Source organism: Pinus tabuliformis, chromosome J, assembly GCF_031772625.1.
Source record: "Pinus tabuliformis cultivar Carrire ecotype Pingquan chromosome J, CPIR1, whole genome shotgun sequence".
Classification (NCBI taxonomy): Eukaryota; Viridiplantae; Streptophyta; class Pinopsida; order Pinales; family Pinaceae; genus Pinus; species Pinus tabuliformis.
In genome coordinates this window covers 215,315,966-215,342,437 of record NC_142295.1, presented here as the reverse complement: position 1 = coordinate 215,342,437, position 26,472 = coordinate 215,315,966, and the positions used below count along the sequence as shown (strand labels likewise).

At 38.9% G+C, this 26,472-nt stretch overlaps 2 protein-coding genes across 2 annotated transcripts in view; one reads left to right on the top strand and one right to left on the bottom strand.

Annotated features, from left to right (window-relative positions):
- The window catches only part of RECA1 (recA DNA recombination family protein), a 307,658-nt gene that overhangs the window by 235,593 nt on the left and 45,593 nt on the right, over positions 1 to 26,472 (top strand). The window lies entirely within an intron of this gene.
- On the bottom strand, positions 20,501 to 21,520 carry LOC149226467 (uncharacterized). The gene is made up of 2 exons (XM_089375293.1): positions 21,318 to 21,520; positions 20,501 to 21,193 (listed from the first exon to the last, which is right to left on the bottom strand). The coding sequence occupies exons 1-2, from the start codon at positions 21,482 to 21,484 to the stop codon at positions 20,722 to 20,724; spliced, it is 639 nt and encodes a 212-aa protein (XP_089231419.1). The 5' UTR covers positions 21,485 to 21,520; the 3' UTR covers positions 20,501 to 20,721.

Below are 26,472 nucleotides of genomic sequence, written 5' to 3'. Positions count from 1 at the left end.
ATATCTCTGGCAGCATCAATGGGATGGAAGGTACATCAAATGGATGTCAAAACAACATTCTTGAATGGTACCATAGATGAAGAAGTCTACATAGAACAACCATTGGGATTCGAAGTAAAGGATAGAGAAATTCATGTTTGTAGATTGATGAAGGCACTTTATGGCCTCAAGCAAGCTCCTAGGGCATGGTATGCTAGAATGGATGCATACTTGCAAAGGTTGGGTTTCAGGAAAAGCATGACAGATCCCAATCTCTACATCAAAGTAGAGAATGATGAACTTGTCATCATTCTTCTATATGTAGATGATCTTCTAATAACTGGTGATGAAGAAAGAATTCAAGAATGTAAGAAATTGCTGGCAATTGAATTCGATATGAAGGATCTAGGACTTATGCATTATTATCTGGGACTGGAAGTCTGGCAGGAACCGAATGAAATCTACCTAGGACAAGGAAAGTATGTGATCGAGCTATTGAAAAGGTTTGATATGATGGAATGCAAACCCATGACAACTATGATGATCACAAACTTGAAAATGTTAAGGAATTCTGAATCTAGTCCGGTGGATCTTACTAAGTATAGACAACTGATTGGCTCCCTTGTGTATCTGGTGAATATTCGACTAGACCAATGTTGCACGAAGCGGGGACGTTTTTTGGAAGCGGGGACACGGAAGCGTCATTTTCCAAAAATCTAGGAAGCAAAGCATCTGCTATATATATATATATTTATATTTTTTTCATTTATACTCAAAACAAACATCCCAAATACCAAATTAGTTGTAGAAGACATGAAAACATGCATATTTTTGCATAAATCAAGATAGATATAACATCCATTGTACATTAATGATTAATTATTTGAGCATCAACCATTTAGATGCATCAACCATCTAGAATCTAGATTCTTCTCCTCTTGTCTAGCCTTTGCCTCTACCTCAATTGTCTAGGGATATTAGTCAACATTGCCCAATTTTGATCAAACTACCTAATTCAAGACTTAAAATATGGTAGAAAAAGCTTAACATGTTTGATCGATGATTTTGGCTTGATTGAAAGGTAATTTTTTGCTAAGGGCGTGCCGCGTGACAAAGGAGTTCAACAATTAACACCACCAACACTAGGGTACATATAGGGCTTGGTGCTCTTGATTAAATGCTAATCGCATACCTTCATACTTGATATAATCTAATGAAATGCCACAATCCCATTGATCCCGAATTCCTAAAAACTGTTAAGTCTGCTGAATTTTGAATAGGACATGAAATTCTATTTTCTCCATATGAAGTCCAATGAGGCTGGAACCACTCTCAAACATCCTGAATCATTTCATGGTAATGTTAAAAATTTAACTAAAGGATGAAAATGAAAAATAAAGGAGAATGTCGCTTTTACTAAACATTACCATGAGGGAGCATCTGCTATATTTATATATTTTTATATTTTTTTTGCTTTCATTCCTCACCTTAACCCAAGGTGGACCCACCCCCAACAAGCAAACTCACCTAAAAAAAAAAAAACGATTTTCTAAATAGCGCGGCGCTTTTCCCAAATTGTACGGGAAGCTTACGCTTCACCCTCCGAAGCGCCACGCTTCGTACAGCTGAAGCGCCGTACGAAGCGCACTTCGGGGATTCAGAAGCGCGCTTCAGAGGAAAGCTTCAGAAATTTCTAGGAAGCATCCAAAATAGGTGGAAGCGCGCTTCCGAATTTTGGAATCGCGCTTCCGGTGACGCTTCCTGGACACATCTGCACGGGACGCACTTCGGGCCTTAGAACCTGGGGGGAGGGGCGGGGGACGCTTTTTGCAACATTGGACTAGACATATGTTTTGCAGTAAATATTCTCAGTCAATTTCAAATGGAGCCTAGACATTATCATTGGATCGCTGCCAAACATATACAGAGATGTCTGCAGGGAACTGTCCGCTACTGCCTAAAGTATGAAAAAGGAAAAGATGTTCATCTAGAAGGATTTATTGATTCCAATTGGGGAGGTAGCGAGAAGGATGGAAGAAGCACTACTAGAGGATATTTTAGCTTGAGATCCTCCATGGTCTCTTGGATGAGCAGAAAGCAAGATACAGTGGCTTTGAGTAGTGCTGAGGCCAAGTACATTGCAACCTGTGAAGTAAGCAGGGAAGCGATCTGGTTGAGGAAGATGCTATCTGATCTGTTTGCAGGACCGTTCGACCCTACCATAATACATTGTGATAATACCAATCGTATAAGATTGTTTGAGGCCCCAATATTTCATGGAAAGACGAAGCACATAAACAACAAGTACCACTACATTCGAAAGTTGGTACAAGATGGTGTACTTAAGCTGGAGTATGTCCCCACCAATGGTCAAACTAATGATATTTTGACAAAATCTCTTCCCAATAAGAAGCTTGTGTATTTTAGAAACAAGCTTGGATTGGTTGACATATCTTCCCTAGTTGAGAGGGAGAGATAGACACATCATTCTTGTGTTCATTTTGGAAGAAATAATGGAGGATTTAGTAACCATTTGGCATCCGACACTCTTTGAAGATGTGGTAGGGCATCCAAGATAAGAGTAAGCAAGAGGGCCGATATTCTTTGAGGGCTGGGGACCCAAGATAAGAATAGTCCTAGAAGGTCATACTCGGTGAACACTCGGGCGAGTATGTACCTTGAGAGACAATGATGAAGGTGTCTATAATCATTGGTCTCGCAAAATTGTGCTCTAATCTATTGAGAGATAGAGCTATTAGTCAAGGCCTTGCTATGTGACAATGTTGGTTATAATGATGCTGTACAGATGGATTACTAATCCGACTCTTCTTATGAGATCTTCAGTATTGAGAACAGGCATGTACCATTTATGAATACATCCCGAGTTAAGAGGGAGTGTTGAAGAAAGTGTAACTAGGTTTGGTCTTCATAAATTTGAAATGTACTTTTGATTCTTGTATTTTGTAAAAGAAATAAAAATGATTATTATTATTATTGAGCTTGGGTTTCTTGCCCAATAAATTTGTTTTATAAGTCAAGCACTAATTGAAAGTACTTCTAGGGTTGTCCTAGGACAAAAAGTTAAATAAGGACATTGTCATAATATGAAGACCCCATCGGGCATTTTGTAAATTGTAAAAAGAATTATTTTTGTATTTTATTGAGCCTTCCAAGACCAAGTCGACTTGCCAGCCTGTCAAGTTAGCCTAGAAGCTGGAATTCATACCCCTGGAAGACCTATATATAGGAAACGATTCGACCTCATTTGGACACATTCATTCCTCTCTCTCTCATGCGAAGGAAGAAGCAGAAAAGGGCAGCGAAGAAGGCAGAAGAAGGAGAAGAAGTGTTTTTGGGTTCTTCTCTCTCTCTTTCTCTTCACACGTGCGAAGAAGAGGCTTGAAATTTTGCAGCTTTTTGCTAGGGTTTTTGCTGCTTGCCTAGGGTTTCATTATGAGGGTTCGATCTGATAAAAAAGGGCTGAAGGAAGGGCCAACAAAGTCCCCTTCTAGATCCAGAAGACAAATTAGGTCAAGCAAGGCAGCTGGAGGCAAAGAAGCAGCAGTTTTAGTCCACGTGCGAAGTAGCAGCTGCTGTCGCAGGGTCGAAGTTGTAGATCTGTAGTTAGGGTCGAAAATTTGTGGCTCGAGGTCGAAGAAGTGTTGCCGGAAATGATTCTGCCAGGTTTGGAAAGCAGTAAAGCAAGCACATTATTGAGAAGTTGATCTTGGTCTTGGAAGGGCTTTAGTGTTGGTCAAAGGTCTTGGTATTTGTCAATAAAGAATCTATAAGAAGAGACTGAAGGGTTTTCCTCTCAAAAGGAGAGGTTTTACCTTGGCTTGGAGCATACATCTTGTGTACTTGTATCTTGTTGATCTTCTTGTTTTGGTAATTGTTTGATGATTGAAGAACACACTATAATAATAATAATAAGAAGATAATCCTAATAAGTAAAAAGACATCACAAGCAGTTATCATAGTTAGAAGAATCATTAATGTCATCTTGCCCTAGATTCTTCAACAATCAACATCTTGAATGCAAATTGACACATTTCCCAAAGATATCCATTGTCAAGGGTCTTCATCTTTTTCCATCTCCTATCAGAGCCTTCATATCTTTCTGGGAGATATTCTAGTCAAATTTGTCTTGGACTTCGGATGTTGAATACCTTCTACCTTTGTTGCATATTTTCACGATCTCTTCCTTTCTTTTCACAATTCATCCCCAGGAGCTTCCAATCAGAGTTCCTCAATTGTGGTAAGCTTTCCTCATGATTCATGTGAGAGCATATTCTGTTGATTTCATCTAGTGTGAGTTATGCCTTTCTGCAATTTTTTAGAGGAGAAGATCCTTTCTTCTTTTGATCATATTTCCCAAGATGGAAATAGTGATCTATATTGTCTACAACCATATGACATGACTTTCATAATATCCTATGTAAGCATACATACCTCATCTTTCCTTTCAGTCATCCAGACTTCCTATAGCAGCTTCATGAAAGAACTTTATCCTTTAGACCTACTACTTCGTTATGTCATCATACCATCATCCCTTGAATACCACGAGTTGAAATTCTTGATGAAACTCTTGCCTTCCTTTTAGATCGGAGAATCCTTTGATGAGGATTCCATCAACAAATGTTTCCTTGACTATTTGTATGATGATCTCAGTCGATGATGACCTCTACTTCTTTCTATAAGTATCACTTGAGATTTCAATGAGGTTTCCAAGAGCCCTTATTCTTTGTAATCGATAGAATTTATTCCATACATTCTTTATGCTTCCCATGTCAAGAGCTCTTACTTCTAATGCTTCTATCACGATGCTACTTTCTAATCTGATGCATCCTGTTGACCCTGCCGCCTACACCTACCTACAATTTAGTGAGAAAATCCTTCAACCCCACAAGGTGTGGTTGGTGGCGGGGAACTTAGAGAAGGGGCTGTCAAACTAATCCCACTCTCTCCATTTTAGCTATCTCCTAGATTAGCTAAGGGGGGTGGTCCCTAATGAAAAGTTAAGTTAAAAAATGTGAGTTTCTAGGAGAATTGTTAAGAGTTAAACATATTATTTCACTAAAATTTATAAGCAAACACTGATATGAGCAATAACCATCAATACATAAGATAAGCATGAAATACATAAACAACTAGTGCCTTCAAAGTATTGCTCTTTAAGAAATGAAATTGTATTTTGGTTAAAATGAAATGAAATGTTTTCAAATGGAAAGCCAAAATAACCCTGAAACGTGAAACAATAAATTGTTAGTGCAAGATATTATAAATGTTTTCAAGATGAATAAGTCTACAAATCAAAGCATGGAAACTATCTTGCTCAAAAGGATACGAAAAGAATTCAAATGTTAGACCAAGATGACAACATGCAATTAAGTTTGCAACCCAAAACAATAGTACTTGAAAGTGAAATCAACCATTCATGACAATATGCAATTAAACGAAAAGATGAGTTAATTTCCAAGTACAAGAAAATTAAACTTGTTGCAAAATTAAAAGAGATTAAAATGTGCATCCAAAGTGCCTCTTGAAATAAGATTTGCATGTGAGACTTTAAACCATTAAGATAGCAAGAAATTTAAGCACTGTGCAAACAAAGTAAACGTGAAGGGTCCCTAAAAGTCTATTCAACCAACTTAAGTTGGAGGTAAGTTTTAGTGATGCTTGGGGCATGTAAATAAATGAACCAAACAATGAGAATTAACTTCTACTTGAAATGTACTTGCTTGACATGAAATAAAATGTTACTTTATGGAGAAAATTTGTCCAAATACTTGATTCATGTAAAATGTGTTTAATGGTGAAGCATAAGTAAACTTGGAACTATGTTCAAGCCAAATAACATTAAGTAAAAAGTGTTTGCATGCAAAAAATCTGAACTTGTTATGGATTTAAAACATGTAGTAAATTAAATTAAAGTGCATGGAAAATGAGTGTGATGCGTGTTGTGTTAATTTCTCAATTAGATGATATGCATGCAAAATGAAATAAACCAACAAAGTCAAACCACCAAGCCTCTCCAAAAGGTGGAGAGATAGGGATCATAGTTTTAAAACTCCGACTCCGACCCCGACTCGGCCGAGGATCGACTCCGACTCCGACTCCGAAACGGTAATGACTCGGCTGGCTCGATTTCAATGACTCGGTCATTGTAAAAAATACATTAATATATATATATATATATATATTTTTTTATTATAAAAAAACATAATTTTAAAGATTTTAAACCTATGTTGCCAGGAAATGTGGGTGCGGGGACGGGGACGGCATTTTTGGAAACAGGGTGCGTGGGTTCGTCGGGTAATATAATAATATTAAATTTTAATAATTATATTTTATAAATTATAAATTTATAATTAATAATATATATGAAATTTGAATTTGTATATTTTTTCAACTTTAAACAAAAAAACTTTAATGATAATCATTTAAACATGCACATCATTGAACATTCAACATTGACATTGAAATTTCAAAATTTATCACCAAAAAACTGTTCTTTTGAATCTTTTCCGTGTAACCATGACACTGTGATAGCTATGTGAGAGAGCTCAAGGCTACTACTAAAACTGAAAATTCAAAGTACATACTAGGATAAATGCTAGACTCAGCTATTTTGGTGAAACTTGGGACAGATTTTGTCACACACAGTTTTTAAAATAATTATGCAGCTTAGGTTCATTTGCAAGGATGCCTATCAATGAATCAGGCTGTGGTCGTACAGGCCCTTCCTCCTACACAGCCAAGGAGTGTTAGCATTTCTGCCTCCTGCTCTAATTTCAAGACAACTTCTCTCCTTATTGAAATTGCTCATTCTGGTTGGAGCTTGAGCTTGTAACTTTGCTTTGAATGTTTAGTCTCTCCCATATAAAACATAATTTTTTCATAGGAGATTCTTCTCAACCTGATAGTGGTCTAGAATTTCCTTGATGTCTAATCATCCACCTGCCCCATGCATGGTGTGCTCTGTGGTAAAGCAATCCCAAAAACAGTGGCAGCCTTACTCTTACACAAAACACGCTTATCAGTCTTTGTTTCCCAATAAAATGCACAACAACCATCTGATGGCTTGAGGGATAGTTTGTCTTTGAGTGCGAAGTTCTGCCTGAATATTAATTATCTAAACATAAAACATCTTCGCAGTTTTTAGAGATTACTTGGTGTACAAGTCTGTAGAGACCATATATGATTTAGGCATATTTTCCTAGTTTTAATCTTAACATGATGTTATCGGAATGCTGTGAGAAATTGGCAGATTTTGATACTTAATTTAGCCATTGTCCAAAATAGCCCTTCGCCATTTAACAACATCAGTTGATTACAGCTTATGGCTGGTCTCAATCCTACTTTCTATTTGACCGAAAATGTCTGAACCTGTATGTGTGCATTTACAGTTTATAATTTGATGGTTATTTGGCTTGGGAATGAATGTTTCATTCCAAATTGATTTACAAGAATTCTTAAAAAACAAGACTTGTAAAAAACTTAAAAAACCGGGTGCGGGTACCCGTGCAACACAAGTTTTGATGGTAAGGACCATGGAAGAATGTTTCATTCCAAATTGATTTACAAGAATTGATTTAGGGTTTTTTAGGTTTTGTTATAAGTTTTACCTTTGTTATTAGTTATTTTTTAAATTTCAATAAAAAAAAATTATTTGAAAATTAAATTTTTAATATAGTTTTTTTTATGAAGAACTTAAAGAACCCAACCCGAAGAACCCGAAGAAGCCAAGAAGCCAAGAACCCGTTAAAGGAAAAGAACCCAAATTTTTTTTTTGAAATACCTGGTTCTTCATGGAAGAACCCGGTTCTTCTGGGTTCGTCTGGGAAGAACCCGTACCCGAATCCGGTACTTGGGTGCGGGAACCCGGGACGGGTTCGAGAACCCCACCCCCGGGTGCGGGTACCCATGCAACACAGTTTTAAACATAATTTTAAAGATTTTCGTTCATGTTTCCAAACACACAACATTATAATATAGATGGAAGACAACATATGATCAAAGTAGGCTCATGAACCAATCCATTATATCAAAATGGTACCCAATTGCAATACATAGTCAACTGTCATACATGATCAAAGACTCAAAACAAAATACACATAACCAAGGAGGCTAGAAATGGCCTCTACAACAAAAGTAAACTGTGACGGTGACCAGACTCCAGTACTAGTACTACTGGCTAGTAGCTACTGCCAGAGGAGCCAAGATCATGTCGATCAATCTCTAGATTATCATCATCAGAGTCAGACAGGGGGCCCCATGGCTCCTCCTCATCATCATCATCTCCAACTGCAACTGTAGAAGTGGTACCACTAGCAGGCTGTACAACTGCAGCAGATGCAAGCTGAGATAGAGTAGATATGCGGCTGCGCTTCTGTCGTGGCTGAGTAGAGGAAGCACCTACAACTGGAGTCCTTGCTGGCTGTGAGACTGAGGCTGGTGGATTGGGATTTGCATTCAACTGAACCAGAACAGCATGATCAACTTCAACTGATGTCTCGATATCTAAATCTAAATCAAGATCCTCATCAAGATCAAACTCTGCTGGACAACTCTCCACTACCCAATCTGATGTCGGATCAATGTCTTCCAACACAATGGGATTTGAATCAGGTCTTTTGTTCAGCAAATGGTTTCGTCTGAGCCAGAGGTTGTATTGGACATAAACTAGATCATTTAACCGTTTTTTATCCAAATGGTTTCTCTTCTTTGTGTGAATCCTCTCAAAGACAGACCAATTGCGCTCACACCCAGATGCACTGCAAGTTTGACTCAAAATACGAATTGCAAACCTTTGCAATTCAGGACAATGGCCACCAAAGGCCTCCCACCATTGTGCTGCAAAAAACATAAGAGTGTAATGAGTTAGCTCAACAAAATTACAAATTATATCTAACTTTCAAATTATAAATGATTTAACAAACTTTAAAAAAAAAGTAAAACTATTAAGAATTTGAAAATTGAAATTTTTGTTTACCTGGATCATCTGCTTCTCTTGCAATCTTTGCTAGGTTCTTCCCAAAGGTACCTGATGCATTGCTGAAGATATTGGCTTGTCGGTGTATCTCCAGCTGATCAGACTTCAATGGGATCATGCGATCAATGCAATCAACCAGTCCATCTCTGACCTTCCCCCTCAAAGCTCATGACTCCTTAGCTTTATAATGATACCGTGGGTTCAAAAAATACCCAGCTGCATGTATAGGGCGATGGAGTTGATTGTTCCATCTTTCATCAATGATTGCCCAAATGGGCCCATACTTTGCCACTCTATCCTTGTATACTGTCTTTATTTGCTCCTTTGCTTGATCCATAGCCTCATAAATGAAGCCCATAGCCAACCTTTCCCCATCCACCAACCACAACACCTTAACTAGTGGCTCAGCAAGCTTCACAATCTCTGCTGCCTTTCTCCAAAAAGTTTCTTCATAGACTTTCCTTTTCAATTCTTTGCCTTCCAGTTTCTTAGACCAATTGCTTTCATTCCATTCATCACTAGAAAACATATTTTGCAAGTTTCTATGTTGGGAAAGCATAGATTGCAATGTCAAAAAATGTGTAGCAAATCTAGTGACGACAGGCCTAATAATATCCTTGCCCCCAGTGTGTTTCCTCATGAGGCTCAAAATCAATGTATGATTGTAGATAAATTTTGTTATGCTTTTGGCATGATATATAGTGTTTTTGACCCACTCTATTATTCCAATATCCTCAAGCATGAGGTCTATGCAATGTGCAGCACATGGGGTCCAAAAGATGGTCTTGTGTTTTTCCTCTAACAGTTTACCAGCAAGAACATAGTTAGAGGCATTATCTGTGATGATTTGAACAACATTAGCCACCCCCACCTCCTCAACAACCTGATCCAATAGCTGAAACAACAATTGCCCATCTTTTACCTTATCAGATGCATCAACTGATTTTAAAAACATGGTTCCCCATGGGCAGAAGACAAGAAAGTTTATGATGGTACGTTTCTTTGATCAGTCCATCCATCTGTCATGATGGTACATCCTGTTCTTGCCCATGAGTCCTTCAACTCTTTCAAATACTCATTAATGGATTCAATTTCGCTCTGCAAACGATACCCCCTTAGCTCATGCATAGTAGGGCCTTTGAAGCCTTTTCTAGCAGCATGTATGGCATCAAACATAGGCTCATAATATGGTGAACGAGCAACATTAAAGGGAATATCAGCATCATACCACCATCTAGCTATGTACTCACAAGCAGTCTCCCTCAATTCTTTCTTCCAGTGGTCATCTAAAGCGGGTTGCATTTGACTTTTACTAACTTCAGGACCATGTGCATCTGATGGAGAGGAGGGAGTGAAATAACTTTTGATAGTCACATCACCTTTTATCATTCTACCCTTTCCCTTATCTTGAACAGAACCAAAAGAGGGAGGAACATATCGGAAAGGGTTGGATGTATCAGTTTGAGGGATAGAGGAAGAACCCTCAAAATCATAATGGGGGTTGGTAGCCATCATTTTTTGTATCTCCCTCTTCCTGCCAATTTCAGCTTGTATGTCTTTTTGCCTAGCCTTATCTTCTTTAAATTTCTCAAAGCTGGCCAACAAATGTTTCCTAATCTCCCCAATTTCTGGTGAGGTACATGGGGTAATTTGGCCTCTAATCCCTGCCAAGTGTTGTTTCAACCTATTAATGCCCCCAGGACCTTTCTTAATTTTCCTATGGCAAAATTTGCAGTGCATTTGACTATCAACCATTTCAACATATGCCTAAGCAAGATCTCTTGCTCTAGGTGCCATTTTTTGACTATGAAATGAAAGCAAACAATCTGAAAATGAAAAAAAAAAGAAACATTGATTCAATGTTCATTTCTTTGACAAAAAACACTCTCTAAGCTTTCTAAATATGCACCTAAAATTTACTAAGCAAAAACAGATTTACAGAGGTGAAAAAAAATACCTCCAGGCACAAACTGCCTCCTCAAGCTTGCTCCAAGAATCAGCGCCTCAATGCTGCTCCAAATGGCTGCCCAAGAAGTTCCTCACTCCAGCTACAATGCTCCTCCAAGACTCCTCACTACTGCTCCAAAAACAAGCTCAAGAACTGCTCACTAACTCTCAAAGAAGACTCTCACTCAAATGCACAAGATCGCTGTGAGAGAATGAGAGCACTTGAGTGTGTTAAATAGGGTTTGGGAGGGGGAAATGGACCCCAAAATGACATTTAACTTATTCACACAACAGCTTGGAGTCCAAACCAATCAGCAAACACCAAAAAAATTCATTAAAAAATGGTTAAATCGCTGTTTATTTCGGGTTACGGGCCGCTGTGTATGACTCGGCCGAGTCAATACGGAAACGGCCGAGTTGGCCGAGTCAGCGATGACTCGGCCAAACAAGCCGTTTCATAGGCCGAGTCACTCCGGAGGGCATCAACTCGGATCAACTCGGCCGTTTCGGTATTGAAATGACCGTTTTTTAAAACTATGATAGGGATACCAATGGGTAAAACCCATGCTCCCAAAATTAGAAATTTTATTAGTTGTTACAAGAAGGAAAAGACAATGAAGTCTTCTCTTAAATCCAAGGAAAGTCTTAACAAATTGGAATCAAACCATGGACTTTTCCTTGCTGAAGATTTCTGCAATTTGAGGCCCACAAAGGCTCAACAAAACGCAGATTTTCTGAAGAAGAGGAGGAGAAGATACGCTTCCCCTATGGCCACGACCAAGAGAGAGCAAGAGATGGCCAAAATGAACTCGACCTTCCTCAAGAAGAACACGACGTTATCTAAGATGAATCTGGTGTAAAAGTGGAAGTAATCATTAAATCTGAGCCCCAAGGTCCTGCATGCAAACTTGTAAGTAATTTTCCGATGATGAATCCCGCAAGTAGCTACAAGAGAACATGTTAAAAAAAATCTACAACAACAAATTTTAGCTCAAGATAACTACAAAGTATGTCACAAAAATAATCTACAAGAGGCTAGGCCAATGAGTATGAGCAAACTCTCTTCTTTGACTAGCCATGACTTAGTTCTTTGAAATAACTAGATATTGATAAATGAAGTACAATATGTAAAAAATATTCTTTTCGAAGTTTGATATTTTGATGCACGAAATAAAAGCTTTAAGAAACTTGAAAGGATCCATGCAAAACACAAATAAGATATAGATGAGACTTTGGAATTCAAAACATGCGGGTTCTCTTTGAATATTTTTCGAAAATGGGTTAATTCCTCCGAGAATTTCCCCTCATGCTTGAAAAACTTGACCAATTAATGATTCATCTACAAAACTTCACCATAAATCATTAAATCGACATGAAATTAAATAAGTGCAATGGAAAGAATTCCTAGAGATACATCTATTATCCACTAGAAGAATTTTTTTTCATAAAACAAAAAATTAATTCTTATGCTAATATGAGATAACTGCATACTAACATAACTTGAAACAAGCATGAAATAAACAATGAAATGAGGAAATAAATAGAAGCATAACAACAAGTCAAGAATTTACCACACATGCAAGGAGAAAAACACCATCACGCGTGACACCAAAGACTGTTGTATTATATTGCAAGTAGTGAATACAATTTTGCAGAGTCTCCTCAAGCACAATAGCTCGTATTACATGATACAATATGAGAGCATATAACCTCATTATATAGAGAGTTGGGAGAAAATCCCAAGGAAGAATGCATGTGAGAATTGAACTTGGAGCAAATCCCAAGGAATGATAAGTCAAGTTCGATGTGGAGAAGATAGAGACACCAGAGCAAAATCGAATTCCATATGTGCACATCAAGGAAAATCGAATTCCACATATGGCATAGTAAACTCATCTATGAGTGAATCCAAGTACTGTGATAACTCCAGTCAACAAATGCAAACTCGAACTAAGGGATGCCCCATATGTAGATGATCCCCAGATAACTCTACGTAGGTCCCTAGGAACTGCGTGATTCCCCCATGTGCAACTTGTAGTCTAGCCAAGTGAAACTCGTAATCCTCAAGAGTGGAGTGCTAAGAGTAGAAGAACTTGAGATAACTGTGAGATGAGGCCCCACCTAATCTTCAGTCCAAATATACCATGGAATATTCCTTCAGTGCATGAGCTCCTCTAATAAATTCGATTTTCCACATGTGCAATTGCTACTTTATCTCTAGGAAATTCTATTTTATGAAATAATGGTGTATTTATGATTCAGTGTGCTCAATCATCTTCCACATGTCCATTGACTCAACTCTTTGACTTAGGATAATTTCCAAGTCATTTCCACATCATTTTGTCACATGGAATAATTTATTTCTCTCTATTTTATTTAATTCTAGTGTAATTAAATGCCACAATTTCCACTAAAGTTAGGAAAGGGGTCCAAAACACATTATTAACCCCTCAAAGTGTGTCATAGTAGAAAATTGAGGGTGAGAGGTGTAATTTTGATTACTCATACCCCATACAACTTTTCTAGACTACACTTATTACAATTTAAATACAATTTTATTTGCAATTTTTTGACCTGCGGGAAATCTAAGAAATTTAAAAATGACTACCTAGACCTAACCAAATTCCACGAAATTTTTTATGTGATCTAGTATGGTAATATACATCGACTCTATACACTAAGATGTGTTAGGAGCTCAACCTTCAAACTGTCACCCCAGCTTTGGGGTAAAAAGTGAGTGAAAAAACCCATAAAATTATCCGCCTCTGAAAAAGAAGGGATAATTAACCAGATAAAAAAAAGTCCAAAGTGTACTCATTCGCTGATCGATTCCCAACATCCTAGGCCTGTTACACTCAAAACTCATCATTATTAGTATCACTTATTACAATTCCCCACACGGTGTGGAATCTGGGTACACGAAAGATGATGAGAAGATAAAAGTAGAGTTAAAAAACTCTATTGACCGATGATTTTTGATGGTACAAGTGTCCTCTGGATCATCCTTGGGCATGGAGTCTTCATATAATCATCAGGTGCCACTCTAGTGGTCAACACATCATATCTTATTTACATTGCTTCTTATCTATAAATTACAAGTGAAAAGTACCTACTAGTGAAGAAGATCATCTCAGTCATAATAGAGATCTTTTTGCTTCTTCCATTCTTAATTTTCTTTGTTTCAGGTTCTTTCACTTCCTTAGTAATATGGGCTTCTTCCCTATCCCTCTTGCATTTAGGACAATCCCTTCTATAGTGCCCAAGTTTTTGACAACCATAACATCTTTCCTTAGCCATGTTCTTCTTTTTCTTTGGAGGACCAAACTTTCCAAATTTCCCTTTTCTTCTTGTCACTGATTGATCCCTTCTAACTAATTTTTTGGTACCTTCTTTCCTCAACTTGTCTTCTTCTTCCTTACAGAGGGACCATAATTTGATGAATGGGATAGCTTCCTCTTCCCTAGTAGATATGAGGTTACCTTGTTCATTAGTCAATGCAAATAGAATAACAAAGATCATTTCGTTATTAGATACCATCTCTCCTTGATCATGCAATTGACTTTTTATTTGAGATGCTTTTGAAAGGCATGACGATATCCTTTCATCCTTTGACATCTTCAATTTATATAGATCAGATCTCAGTGATAAAATCTTTCCTATTGTGCTTTTAGAGAAACGTTTTACCATCTTATCATATATTTTTTTGGATGTCTCCAGCTCGGCTACATAGGAAATGAGAGGATATTTAATGGATTCCTTAAGAGTCTTTTGAGCCTTGAGATCCCTTTCCATGTATTCAGATATTGCTTGTTCTTCAGATGGCTTGGAGACCTTTCCATGGACATGATCAATGAATTCATTTACTTCGAGGACTATGTCTATCCTTTTCCATGCAAGGAAGTTTGATATCCCCACCAGCTTATGGTACTCCTTGAAACATGAAGTCATTTTTATTAGGTTATAATAGAAAGGTACTTGTAAAGATAGAATCTTCAACTTGGTGTCGAACTAGTTGCTTCAGATAATCCTTTTAAGAAGGTTCTTACTTCGGTTTGGGAAGACTTCCTTCTTTAGGATGATCTTTTTCCAAACGAGATCCTTGCTTCAATATAGAGAAGATTGCCTTTCGATCTAACCTGCCTTATATTTGAAGAGCTTCCACTTTGGTGATGTATGAGTGATGATCTCTGAAGTGCTCCTAGGGTTTCAATTTTTCTTCCTGCTTCTTCTTTGACGATAATTATAAGAATCTTGCTAGAGTATATTTCTTTGTCTAGGGTTTTGAAGATCTCGACGTTAGTGGCCTTTGAATCTGCTATGATCCTTCTTCCACTGCTTGATCTCTTCTTTGAAGCTCAATTCTCGTGTGTCTACTTGATTTGAATGCGCCTTCTTGACTTCAACACCTAAACTCTGAACCATGTTGAGATATCTAGGGCATGAATAGTTAAAAGATTTCTCTGCTTAATAATTGCTTGTGACGTACTTTTACTTCTTTATCTTATAGTCTTTTCTTTGTTATGTTAATATTGTGTTCTTATCATCAAGACAATTATCAATATGCATAATAAAAGACAAGTGACATAGTATGTAGGCTTGTTAGCCAGAGCCAAAACCTCTCACCTCTTTGAGAGGAAAACCCGATCAAAATTCTTCTTCTAGATCTTCAATTGATGAGTACCAAGACCATGACACAGATCCTTGACTCTAGTATCCTCCCAAGAACCTTGTCACTAACCTTGTTGCTCCGCCTCTTCCCTTTCTCGACTTTCTTCTTTATCTCGAACTGCTCTCTTCGGCTCCTTCTAGAGAAACTCGGTCTCTATTCTTGATCTGAAAATGGTGCACTTAGGCTTCTTGTCTAACTTACAAGAACCTCTCCCACTTCCAAAGCTTAAAGATTTCTAAGTCTTTATGATTAACCAATGCGGAATTAAATATGTGCTTGAACATAAGGTGTATGTTGGTGTTTGTTATTAAAACTATTTATGTGCTGTAATTTAATGTGCTCAAACTGATATATAAATACATATAACAGTAAATAAAGCAACAACAAGCAATCACACATAACAGCAATATTAATTAGGAGTTCACCCAAAACTCTTGGGCTACGTCTCCGTCAGCTCTAGTCAACTCAACTAGGCTCTCTGGGATTATGGCAAAGTCCTTTTTACAAGCTCTTGGCTCAACTCCATTGTTTTACACAAAAACAATGGGTTTAGACACCATTTTATCCTTGGCTTTTGAAGCTCTCGGCTCTGGCTCTCGGCTCTGGGTCTTGGCTCTGGCTTTGGCTCTTCGGCTCTAGCTTCTTTGGCTTTGGATTTGGATTTCTGCAACCTTCAACTCTTTGGCTTTTCACTTGACGTCCAAGTGACCCCAAAGACTCCCTCAGCTGCTTTGCGCAGTAGCTTTTCGCTTTCTGCGCTGCTCTCTTTCGCCTTAGCTTCTTGCTTTGGCTCAGCTTTTTGCACTCCTATCTTAGCACTGCCTTTTTCTGTCTCTGTCATTCTGTGGCTTTTAAGCCAATCGGCGCTGTCCGTTCGTTTCCTCTTCTGGGCTCTTTGGCTCCCGACCTCTGTCCGCTCAAATCCCCCTTTGAGCACTAGCAATCATTGCTAAACGCCTTCAGGGATGGTGGCCACTTGTTCTGCAACGGAAGGGACCATCATTGCATTGAAAAGCCCAAAAATAGCGTTCTCTGTTTACACAGAAGAATACTCTAAAACACGGGAAAAACCGCTAATCTGTTATTTTATCGGATTGCAAAAATCATTAACTCCGCCCTAGACTCCTATTGGGTCCGCCTGTAATCGTTATCGCAAGTCGCAATGCCCCTGTGCCCTAGTTCGTTTTGTATTTGTAAAAATACATTAAAAGCACTAAAAATCCAACGAAAAGCTTTATGGTGGACTTCAAATAATTATGCAGCGGCATTTATAACCCTTTCGGGTCTGGTCGCATCGCATCGTGCATATATATATGGCCCCGCTCCGTTGTATTACTCCGACGCGATATTGCGATGCGATTGATCGCAATCACGTATCGCATGGACCCGGGGTCTTTCCATATGGCATGGCCAATGCCAATGCTGATCCGCCAACGCTGATATCGGCGATCGCAACATCGCTCGACCTAGGGTCCCGCCTTAAGTCCCATGCCCTCGTCGATGCCGATCCGTCGATTTTGGCGATTGCAGTATTGCATCAGCCCGGTCCTTATGTTATATCGCATGTCTGCCTTCAACCCGATATGTCGGGGATCGGCGATCAGGGGTTTCTCCCCTTTCCGCTTAAGTGTGCTCTTTTGCCCTGGTCTGATGCGATTTCCCTTTATAAGGGTTTTTTGCCCATTTTAGAGGATTTTTCCTCTTTTTCTAAAGAACATAGGGCATTTTCTTTTGGTGGTAACTTCTGCATCCTAAGTCCATTTTTTCCCATTCAAGTTGCAGTAGATTCAAAATGAAAAGATCTCTGCAATGGGGCTATGCCCAGGAACTTCCTTTGACTTTCATTTTCCTCTGTGAGGAACACTTAGATTTAGGAGTCTATCCAAAATCCATTTTGGATCACACCTTCCCATTAAAAGAACTTTTGGTCTCCAAAAGACTGACATACTGATCCGAATAGTAAATGAGAGTAACAACTTCCTCTTCTTTCAGCCTCCATACACTTGCCTTGCATAGTGCCTCTAAACCAAAGTCTCTGACCACTCTCCTTTCTGGATGTGCTGGTTCTCCTGGGAAAAATTGTCTTCCTTCTTGTCTTCATGTAGAACTTCTGCTGAAATGGTCATAGAAGGTGGTTTGAACTTTTCTACCTTGATCACTGATCCAAGGTGGCTCAAACCAATGTGAAGTACATCTGCTTCACAAAAACTTTCATTTGTACTTGTTTAAAAAGCTGTCAATAACAACTGTTAACAACAACAGAAATAGAGACAAATACTGGATGGTCTAAACTCCTGCTTCAACAAAAGAAAGGATTTCACAGATTGTGAACACCTCCATGTCTTAGATCTGCATGCAAATGATAGACTAAATACCAAGCCCACAAAACATGCCTTTAAACAAATGACCCTTCAAGTCAAGCATGTAGAAAAAGACCATTAGGACTCTTTTTCAAAAGATGAAACACTTCATCATTATCTCCAGCTTGGAGACCAAGTTAACTTCTCCCAAGTCAACATGGCATCACATGCATGTCAAAGCAATCAACCCTGCAAGTTAATTACACATACATGTTCAAAAACAAGGAATCATCAACATCCCTGTGTTCATGCATCTCATGTTGATGCATGCATTTCATCCTTTAACTTTCACTTAAGCACACTGTACTTTCGAAGCTGAAATGAAATATAATGTTGCAGCAAGAAATGCAAACAGATGCATCAATAGACATGCAATCTTAATCGGATAAGAACTCTAACCGTTTCTTACCAATCCCTTTCAAAGGTACTACCTTTGTCTGCACATCAGCATCATCATGTGAATCATCCTGAGACACATCATCCATGGAATCTTCCTTTCCATTTCTGCCATCTTCTCTTTCCACTTTCTTCAACTTTTGTGGAAGCATTGCTGGATTCAATGTCCAACATTTTGCAACAAGATTTCCTTGCTTATGGCAGTAAGTTTACTACATGTGCATCCTCTTGACAGCATGATTTGCCTTGTCCAATGGACCTTTGGCTTCTTGCTTCCTTTCCTTCAAAAGTTCCCTGTATGTGGCCATTCTCTTCCAACATCTAGAAACATTATGGTTATCCAAACCACAAAAGGAACAAGCAATACTTTTCCCATATCTATGTGGAAATTTATCATGCTTTGCACAATCAAAAGGAAAATGATTAGAACCAGATTTATACCTGCCTCTTTCACCTTTATTGCCTTCATGAGGAGGTGAATTGATTGAAGAAGTGGCTCCCTTTGGAACACCATCAATCTCTTCAAAGCTGTCAGAGTCTCCCCAACTCTCTGGCTCAAGTGTGTGCTTCTGAACACTTGCATCCTACAAATGATGTTTCAAGCTATTGCATTCCTCCTGAATACAACCTTCACACTCTTGAAGACCTGCAATGCAACTCCTTCTTGGAGCTGTTTTAATGGTCTTCATGGCAGCTTTGGAACTTTCTCCATAAGCTTGTCCATAGCCAAGACCCAAATACTTAGGCCTTTCCTCAATTATTATTGGCTCAACAATACCTTGTGCATGTCTACCCAAGCCTTTTCCTTCATAGCCCATCTTGGACATTAGCTTGGAACCTATGCCTTTGGTATGTTTTTCAAAAGAACCAATATAAGCATTCTTAGAGGAATTTGAAGACAAACTGGAATGGCTTACCTCTTCTTCAAGCTGATACTTGACCAAGGCTTCTTTAGCAAAAAAGAGTTGTGACTCCAACTCATGCATACTTTTCAGGTTCATATTTGCAATCTGAAGTTGCCTCTCCATTTCCTGCAGTCTGTCGGAAAGCAACTGCTTCTCTTCCTTCATGGAATTCAACTGCTCTCTAAGTATGTTGCTCTTCCTTCCATCATCATACATTTCTCTCACCTTGCCCATCATAATGAACAAGTCTTGCTTTATGTCTTCATCAAAGAATCTTGTGATGCAAGAGGAATTCGAGGATACACTTGTGGAAGTTGTCATTATGCCAATGAACAAAATAACTTCAAACAAGATTAATAAAGAGCTTATTTAAGCAACCTTTTGCAACAAACCTCTTGTGCTTCAAGGATTGCCTTGAGGTCTTTTGGGATAGAAGAATGCCTTTAGCCCTTCTTCCTTTTTGTCCTTCCTGGACTAAGCTATCAATAACTTTCCCTTCACCTCCGCAAACTCAAACAATAATCAATCTGCAAACAAGCATACATCAATCAGATAATCAATCCTTGACTGCCCAAACACCTTTCAGACAAGCAATCTTTGCTCTGTCAATCAAGCATTCTGATATAACCTTCTTGAAGGTGGGGTTAACCAATCTTAGGCTCCTATACCACCTGATCTGAAAATGGTGCACTTAGGCTTCTTGTCTGACTTACAAGAACCTCTCCCACTTCCAAAGCTTAAAGATTTCCAAGTCTTTATGATTAACAAATGCGGAATTAAATATGTGCTTGAACATAAGGTGTATGCTGGTGTTTGTTATTAATACTGTTTATGTGCTGTAATTTAATGTGCTCAAACTAATATATAAATACATATAACAGTAAATAAAGCAGCAGATATAATGCAACAGCAAGCAATCACACATAACAACAATATTAATTAGGAGTTCACCCAAAACTCTTGGGCTACGTCTCTGTGAGCTCTAGTCAACTCAACTAGGCTCTCTGGGATTATGGTAATGTCCTTTTTATAAACTCTTGGCTCAACTCCACTATTTTACACAGAAACAATGGGTTTAGACCAATGTTGTTAAAAGCGCGATCGGGATTTAATCGGCGCCGTGAAAAAATCGGAAAAATCGTTAAAATCGGGAAAAAATCGGAAAAAATCGGGAAAAAATCGTTTGGCACAAAATATTCATTTTTTTTCATTTTTTTTTCAATTTTTTTAATATCTAAACCATCTACAACATAAAATAAATACATTGACACATAAATATGATAAAAAAACTAATATATAAGATGTTTAATATCATTTCTAGCGCTAAAATCACACATAACATTGAATCATGTCCTGAATAGTAAGTCCTGAGTCCCAACTCAGCCTCAAAATATCAACAAAAAATATGATAATGTATCTCATCATGTCATAATGTCATATACAATAAAATGAAAGTCTAAGACTCTAATCCTATTGATTTCCTCTGCCCCTCTTGCGAGAAAATGTCACTGCTTTCCCTTTCCCCCTAGATGAAGATGCTGGTGCCTGTGGTGGTGGAAATGGCAGTGGAGTCTGACGTGCTCTAGAAGCTGAAGAAGTAGCTGTAGAAGTAGCAGCTACTGTAGGTAGACAGAGACCACGTCCTCTAGTGGTAGCCCGGGTAGGCGGTGTCACCTCCTCCTCCTGCTCCTCCAACTCCTCCTCCTCCTGCTCCTGCTCCTGCTCCTGCTCCTCCTCCTCCTCCTCCTCCCCCTCATCCTGCACTAACCAATCCTCAGTGGGATCCATGAGAGGCCTCTCGGTCTCAACCCTCCATTCAGCAGTGGTGTCAATCTCATCCAATGAGATGGCTTCCATATCAGGTGTCTTGTCTAGTTGCCTCACCCACAATCGAAGATTGTAGTAGACATAGACCATGTCATTAAGTCTACGGGACTCCAACCTGTACAAAGTTCATGAAATAATAATTAATAATTAATATTATAAAAAAAAATATTGTTTAATGAATTCAAAAATTTATTTGGAAATTTGCAATATTTTAAATGTTTAGGTGTTAAGTTGTTAACCTATTGCGCTTCTTGTTGTGTATTTTTTCAAATACACTCCAATTGCGCTCACATCCCGAGGAGCTGCATGTTTGGCTGAGGATGCGTATGGCAAGCTTTTGCAAAAGGGGTACTCTGCCACCATACATCTTCCACCATGCGGCTACAACAAAATTACAAATAAACATAAGAAAAAAATGGAATTTGAAGAGACAATGAAATTTGAAACAAAGTTACAAACTAAAAAATACCTGGCATTTTGGCCGTCCTATTAAAGATAGCCATATCAAAGCCAAATGTGCCACCTGACATCTGATACGTCTCAATTTGTTTAGAGATCTCCATACGTTGTTCTGGAGTTCTCACCATCTTCTGGACACAGGTTAATAATCCATCCATGATCTCAGCATCAAAATCAAACCCACATGCATAAGAAAATGTAGGGTTCAGGAAAAGCCCAGCAGCATGAATGGGACGATGGAGTGTGTTGTTCCATCGCTCATCAATGACCTTCCATAGAAGGAGTTGTCTCTGGAACCCATCATCTCCCTTGTCATCATAGTAGGACCGAATGGCTTCTTTGGCCCTGTCCATGGCTTCATACAAATAGCCCATTGCGGGCTTCTCACCATCTACCAACCGAAGAACCTTTACCAAAGGTTCAGTGACAGCGCACACCTCCTGCACTCTCGCCCAGAAGTCTTCTTGGTATGAAACAAGTCTGCAGACGGCCTCTCCTTCTGGTTTGCGGCTCATTGGCGAAGAACGCCACTCCTCTGAAAGAAACATTCTCTTCAAATCCCACATAGATTTCAAGAGGGATTGAAGAGATATGAAACTCGTCGCAAACCGTGTAATGGCGGGGCGCACCAACTCTTTGTTGTTGGTGCATTTTCTCATCAAGCTAAGCACAGATGTGTGATTGTAAATAAATTTTGTGATGCTTTTTGATGAGTCAACAGTCTCTTTGACAAAGGGAATTTTCCCTATGTCCTCTAACATCAAATCAATACAATGGGCAGCACAAGGTGTCCAAAATAAAGTAGGATGCCTGTCCATAAGCATTCTACCAGCAGCAACATAATTTGCAGCGTTGTCCGTTATGACTTGGACAACATTTTCTGCACCCACCTCCAAAATAAACACATCCAGCAAATCACATAAATTTTTTGCATCTTTGATTTGATGAGTTGCATCAATAGATTTGATAAACATAGTCCCCCTGGGACAACTAACCAACAAGTTTATAAGGGTTCTCCCCTTTTGGTCAGTCCAACCATCTGACATAACAGTGCATCCTGTTTGTGCCCAGGATTCCCTAAAATCCTCCAATCTTTGGGTGCAGTCACGCTTTTCATCTTGAAGAAGCCGGCCTCTGAAATCATGAAGAGAAGGGATTTTGTACCCCGAGCCAACACTGGCAATAGCATCAACAGTAGGTTGGAAAAATGGATTATTCCTTACAATGCTGAAAGGAATATCACTCCAGAGGAGAAATTTTGTCATCAACTTGTCAGCTTGTTCTTTTTCAGTTCTTTTCATCATTGAACCGATAGTTGGTTGTGCACCAGGTGTGGTTCGAGGAACAAAAAATGATGATGCAGCTACCGGATTGACTGACGCTGCAGTAGAACCAGTGCCACTTGGCCCACTTCCTTCAACTGACCTTTTTAGTTGCCTTTTGAGTTCTTCTTTGGCCTCTTTAGAGTGCTCTAATTCTCCCAATGCTCTCATGGCTTTTCGGATAATTTCAACATTTGTATTAGGACAGGGCACCACATCACGTCCAGGGATTTGTGCAAGGTGGAACTTCAACCTGTACACCCCCCCGAATATCTCCTTTCCACACAACTTGCAATACAAGTTTTGTCTATCATTCGGAGTTTTAGGGTCACCATATTCCCAGAAAGGATCCAATTTCCTTGGCATGTTTGTTTTTGAATTTGCAAACCTATGGAAAAAATTAAAAATAAGGATTAGGAAATAGGAATTTAGGATTACATAATACAAATTACAATTTAGCATTTGCAAAATTACAAGTTAATTATTTCCAAAATCCCAATTTCTAAACCCAAGTTACCCAACCAAATGCCAATGGCAAATGCAAAAAAACAATGAAAATTCAAAAAAAATAAACAATGTTTAAAGAAAATGAGAAAATAAAAATAAAAAATTGGTTCTCATAGTCATAACAAATAACCTATGTTGCAAGGGAACCGTTCCTGAGAGCTGGGAAACCCGTTCCGGTGGTTCCCACGTTCCTTGGAACTTTGGAGCTGTACAGGAACGTTCCGTTTTCTGTGGGAACGGTAAAAGAAACTTTGGACGGTTTCCGGAACTGCTTAGACTTAAATTTGCAAAGCTCCAGCGTTCCCATGTGATCCATGTGGAAATTCGAATTGGCAGCGGTCTTTTAGCTATGACAGCGAGTTTCAAACCAAACCTTCCAGTATGATTTCGATGGAAACTGCCAGCCTGATATGAAAATTGGCTACTTTGAATTCACTAATTTAATAATTTTCACTTTGAATTCACCCACGAAATTGCAGAATTTAGTAATTAAATTCACCCAAAAAATTTTATAGTGGATTACCAACAATATGGTAAGTCAAAAATACAGTAAATCCCAAAGAAAAGGACCTGGGTAGAGAAAGACGCACTTGCTGTTACACACTGTATGATCAGAGAGGGAAATATGCACTTGTTATTAATAGACGATGCACTATTCGTCTTTCCACGAGTTTCTGTGGATATGAATGGGTGGGAATGTTTTTGGCGCCAAAAAAAACCCTTCAGTGTTTCCATAAATGCTGGTTGCTATACTTCTTTTCACTGAGAGCTTTAGTTGTTGTTTGGCGTTGAGAGCAGAGAGCTAAGTGTGTTGAGAGCGGAGCGCTGAGTGTGTTGAGAGAGGTAAGTGTGTTGATAAGTTCACGAAAAAAACAAATCAAGCATATTTTATTTTTATTTTTGTTTCTGTATATAAACAACATAATCAGGTTGTTTAGGAATGCAGCGTTTAAAAATTTAGGCGGAGAGCTCATGGCTTAAACATTTACATGCACGATCCAACATTTTACTCAAACATGTTCATGGATACAACTATCTAACGCAATGATTAATTCAAAAGAAAATAATAAGATATGGCTTCAAACTTAAAATTGGTATCTACACTATATTAGTAAAAAAGTGTCTTTAAATTTGTTAGGGATCACTAAATTTTTTAAAGAAATTTTTCTTACCTCTGTAACTTATATTAATATAATTTTAGTAAAGGTTCACTCTATTGGTAAATATTATATTTTTTTGGTAAAATAGGAGACATATGTCGTAACATATGTCAACATATATATCTTTTTGCTATGGCAGTGGTTTTTTATTATATTTTTTTGATTATATATATTATTTTTTTATTATATAATATTGCCGCTCCCAATTAGCGGTTTCCTAGAAAATTTGGGGAAACCTCTAACCGTTCCAGACACCCGTACCCAAGTTCCCAACGTTCGCAAGTTCCAGAAACTCGTGCAACATAGCAAATAACCCATCCCAAATCAATGAAAAATTTCCAAAAATTCTTTAAAAACAATGAAAAACAAAGTTTTTATAGAAGCAAAACAAAAAAAATTAATCTACATACCTGGTTTATGGACAAATTGGTGATCTTGGCTTGGATTCCTCCTAAAATCGCTTGGATTCGCTCCCAAATCCGACGGCAACCCTCTCCCTCACTTCTCCTCCTCCTCCGTGCGGACTGCTCAATGAAATAAAATAAAAATCGATTTTCCATATAAAACGCCCGCTGCCCGCGCCTCTGGCGATTTTTTCGGTAAAAATCGCGATTTTTTCGAAAAAATCGCGATTTTTTTAAAAACTGCCGATTTTTATCGATAAAAATCGCGATAAAATCGGATTTGCGAAAAAATCGCGATTTTCCGATAAAATCGCGATTTTATCGCGATTTTAACAACACTGGTTTAGACACCATTTTATCTCTAGCTCTTGAAGCTCTCGGCTTTCTAGCTCTCGGCTCTGGCTCTGGCTCTTGGCTTTGGCTCTTTGGCTCTCGCTTCTTTGGCTCTAGCTTTGGCTTTATGCAACCTTTAGCTCTCTGGCTTTTCACTTGACCTCCAAGTGACCCCAAAGACTCCCTCAGCTGCTCTGCACAGTAGCTTTTCGCTTTCTGCGCTGCTCTCTTTCGCCTTAGCTTCCTGCTTTGGCTCAGTTTTCTGCGCTTCTGTCTCAGTACTACCTATTTTCTGTCTCTGTCATTCTGTGGCTTTTAAGCCAATCGATGCTGTCCGTTCGTTTCCTCTTCTAGGCTCTGTAGCTCCCGGCCTTTGTCTACTCAAATCCCTCTCTGATCGTTAGTAATCATTGCTAAACGCCTTCAGGGATGGTGGCCACCTGTTCTGCAACGGAAGGGACCATTGTTGCGTTGAAAAGCCCAAAAATAGCGTTCTCTGTTTACACAGAGGAATACTCTAAAACATGGGAAAAACCACCAATCTGCCGTTTTATCGGATTTCAAAAATCATTAACTCTGCCCTAGGCTCCTATCGGGTCCGCTTGTAATTGCTATCGCAAGTCGCAATGCCCCTATGGGTGGCCACCTGTTCTGCAACGGAAGGGACCATCGTTGCGTTGAAAAGCCCAAAAATAGTGTTCTCTATTTACACAGAGGAATACTCTAAAACACAGGAAAAACCGCCAATCTTCCATTTTATCGGATTTCAAAAATCATTAACTCTGCCCTAGACTCCTATCGAGTCTGCCTATAATCGCTATCGCAAGTCGCAATGCCCCTGTGCCGTGGTTCCTTTTGTATTTGTAAAAATACATTAAAAACATTGAAAATCCAACGAAGGGCTTTATGGTGGACTTCAAATAATTATGCAGCAGCATTTATAACCCTTTCGGGTCTGGTCGCATCGCATCGGCGCATATATATATGGCCCCGCTTCGTCGTATGACTCCGATGCGATATTGCGATGCGATTGATTGCAATCGCGTATCGCATGGACCCGGGGTCTTTCCATATGGCATGGCCTATGCCAATGCCGATATCGGCGATCGCAACATCGCTTGGCCCGGGGTCCCGCCTTAAGTCCCATGCCCTCGCCAATGCCGATCCGCCGATTTCGGCGATCGCAATATTGCATCGGCCCGGTCCTTA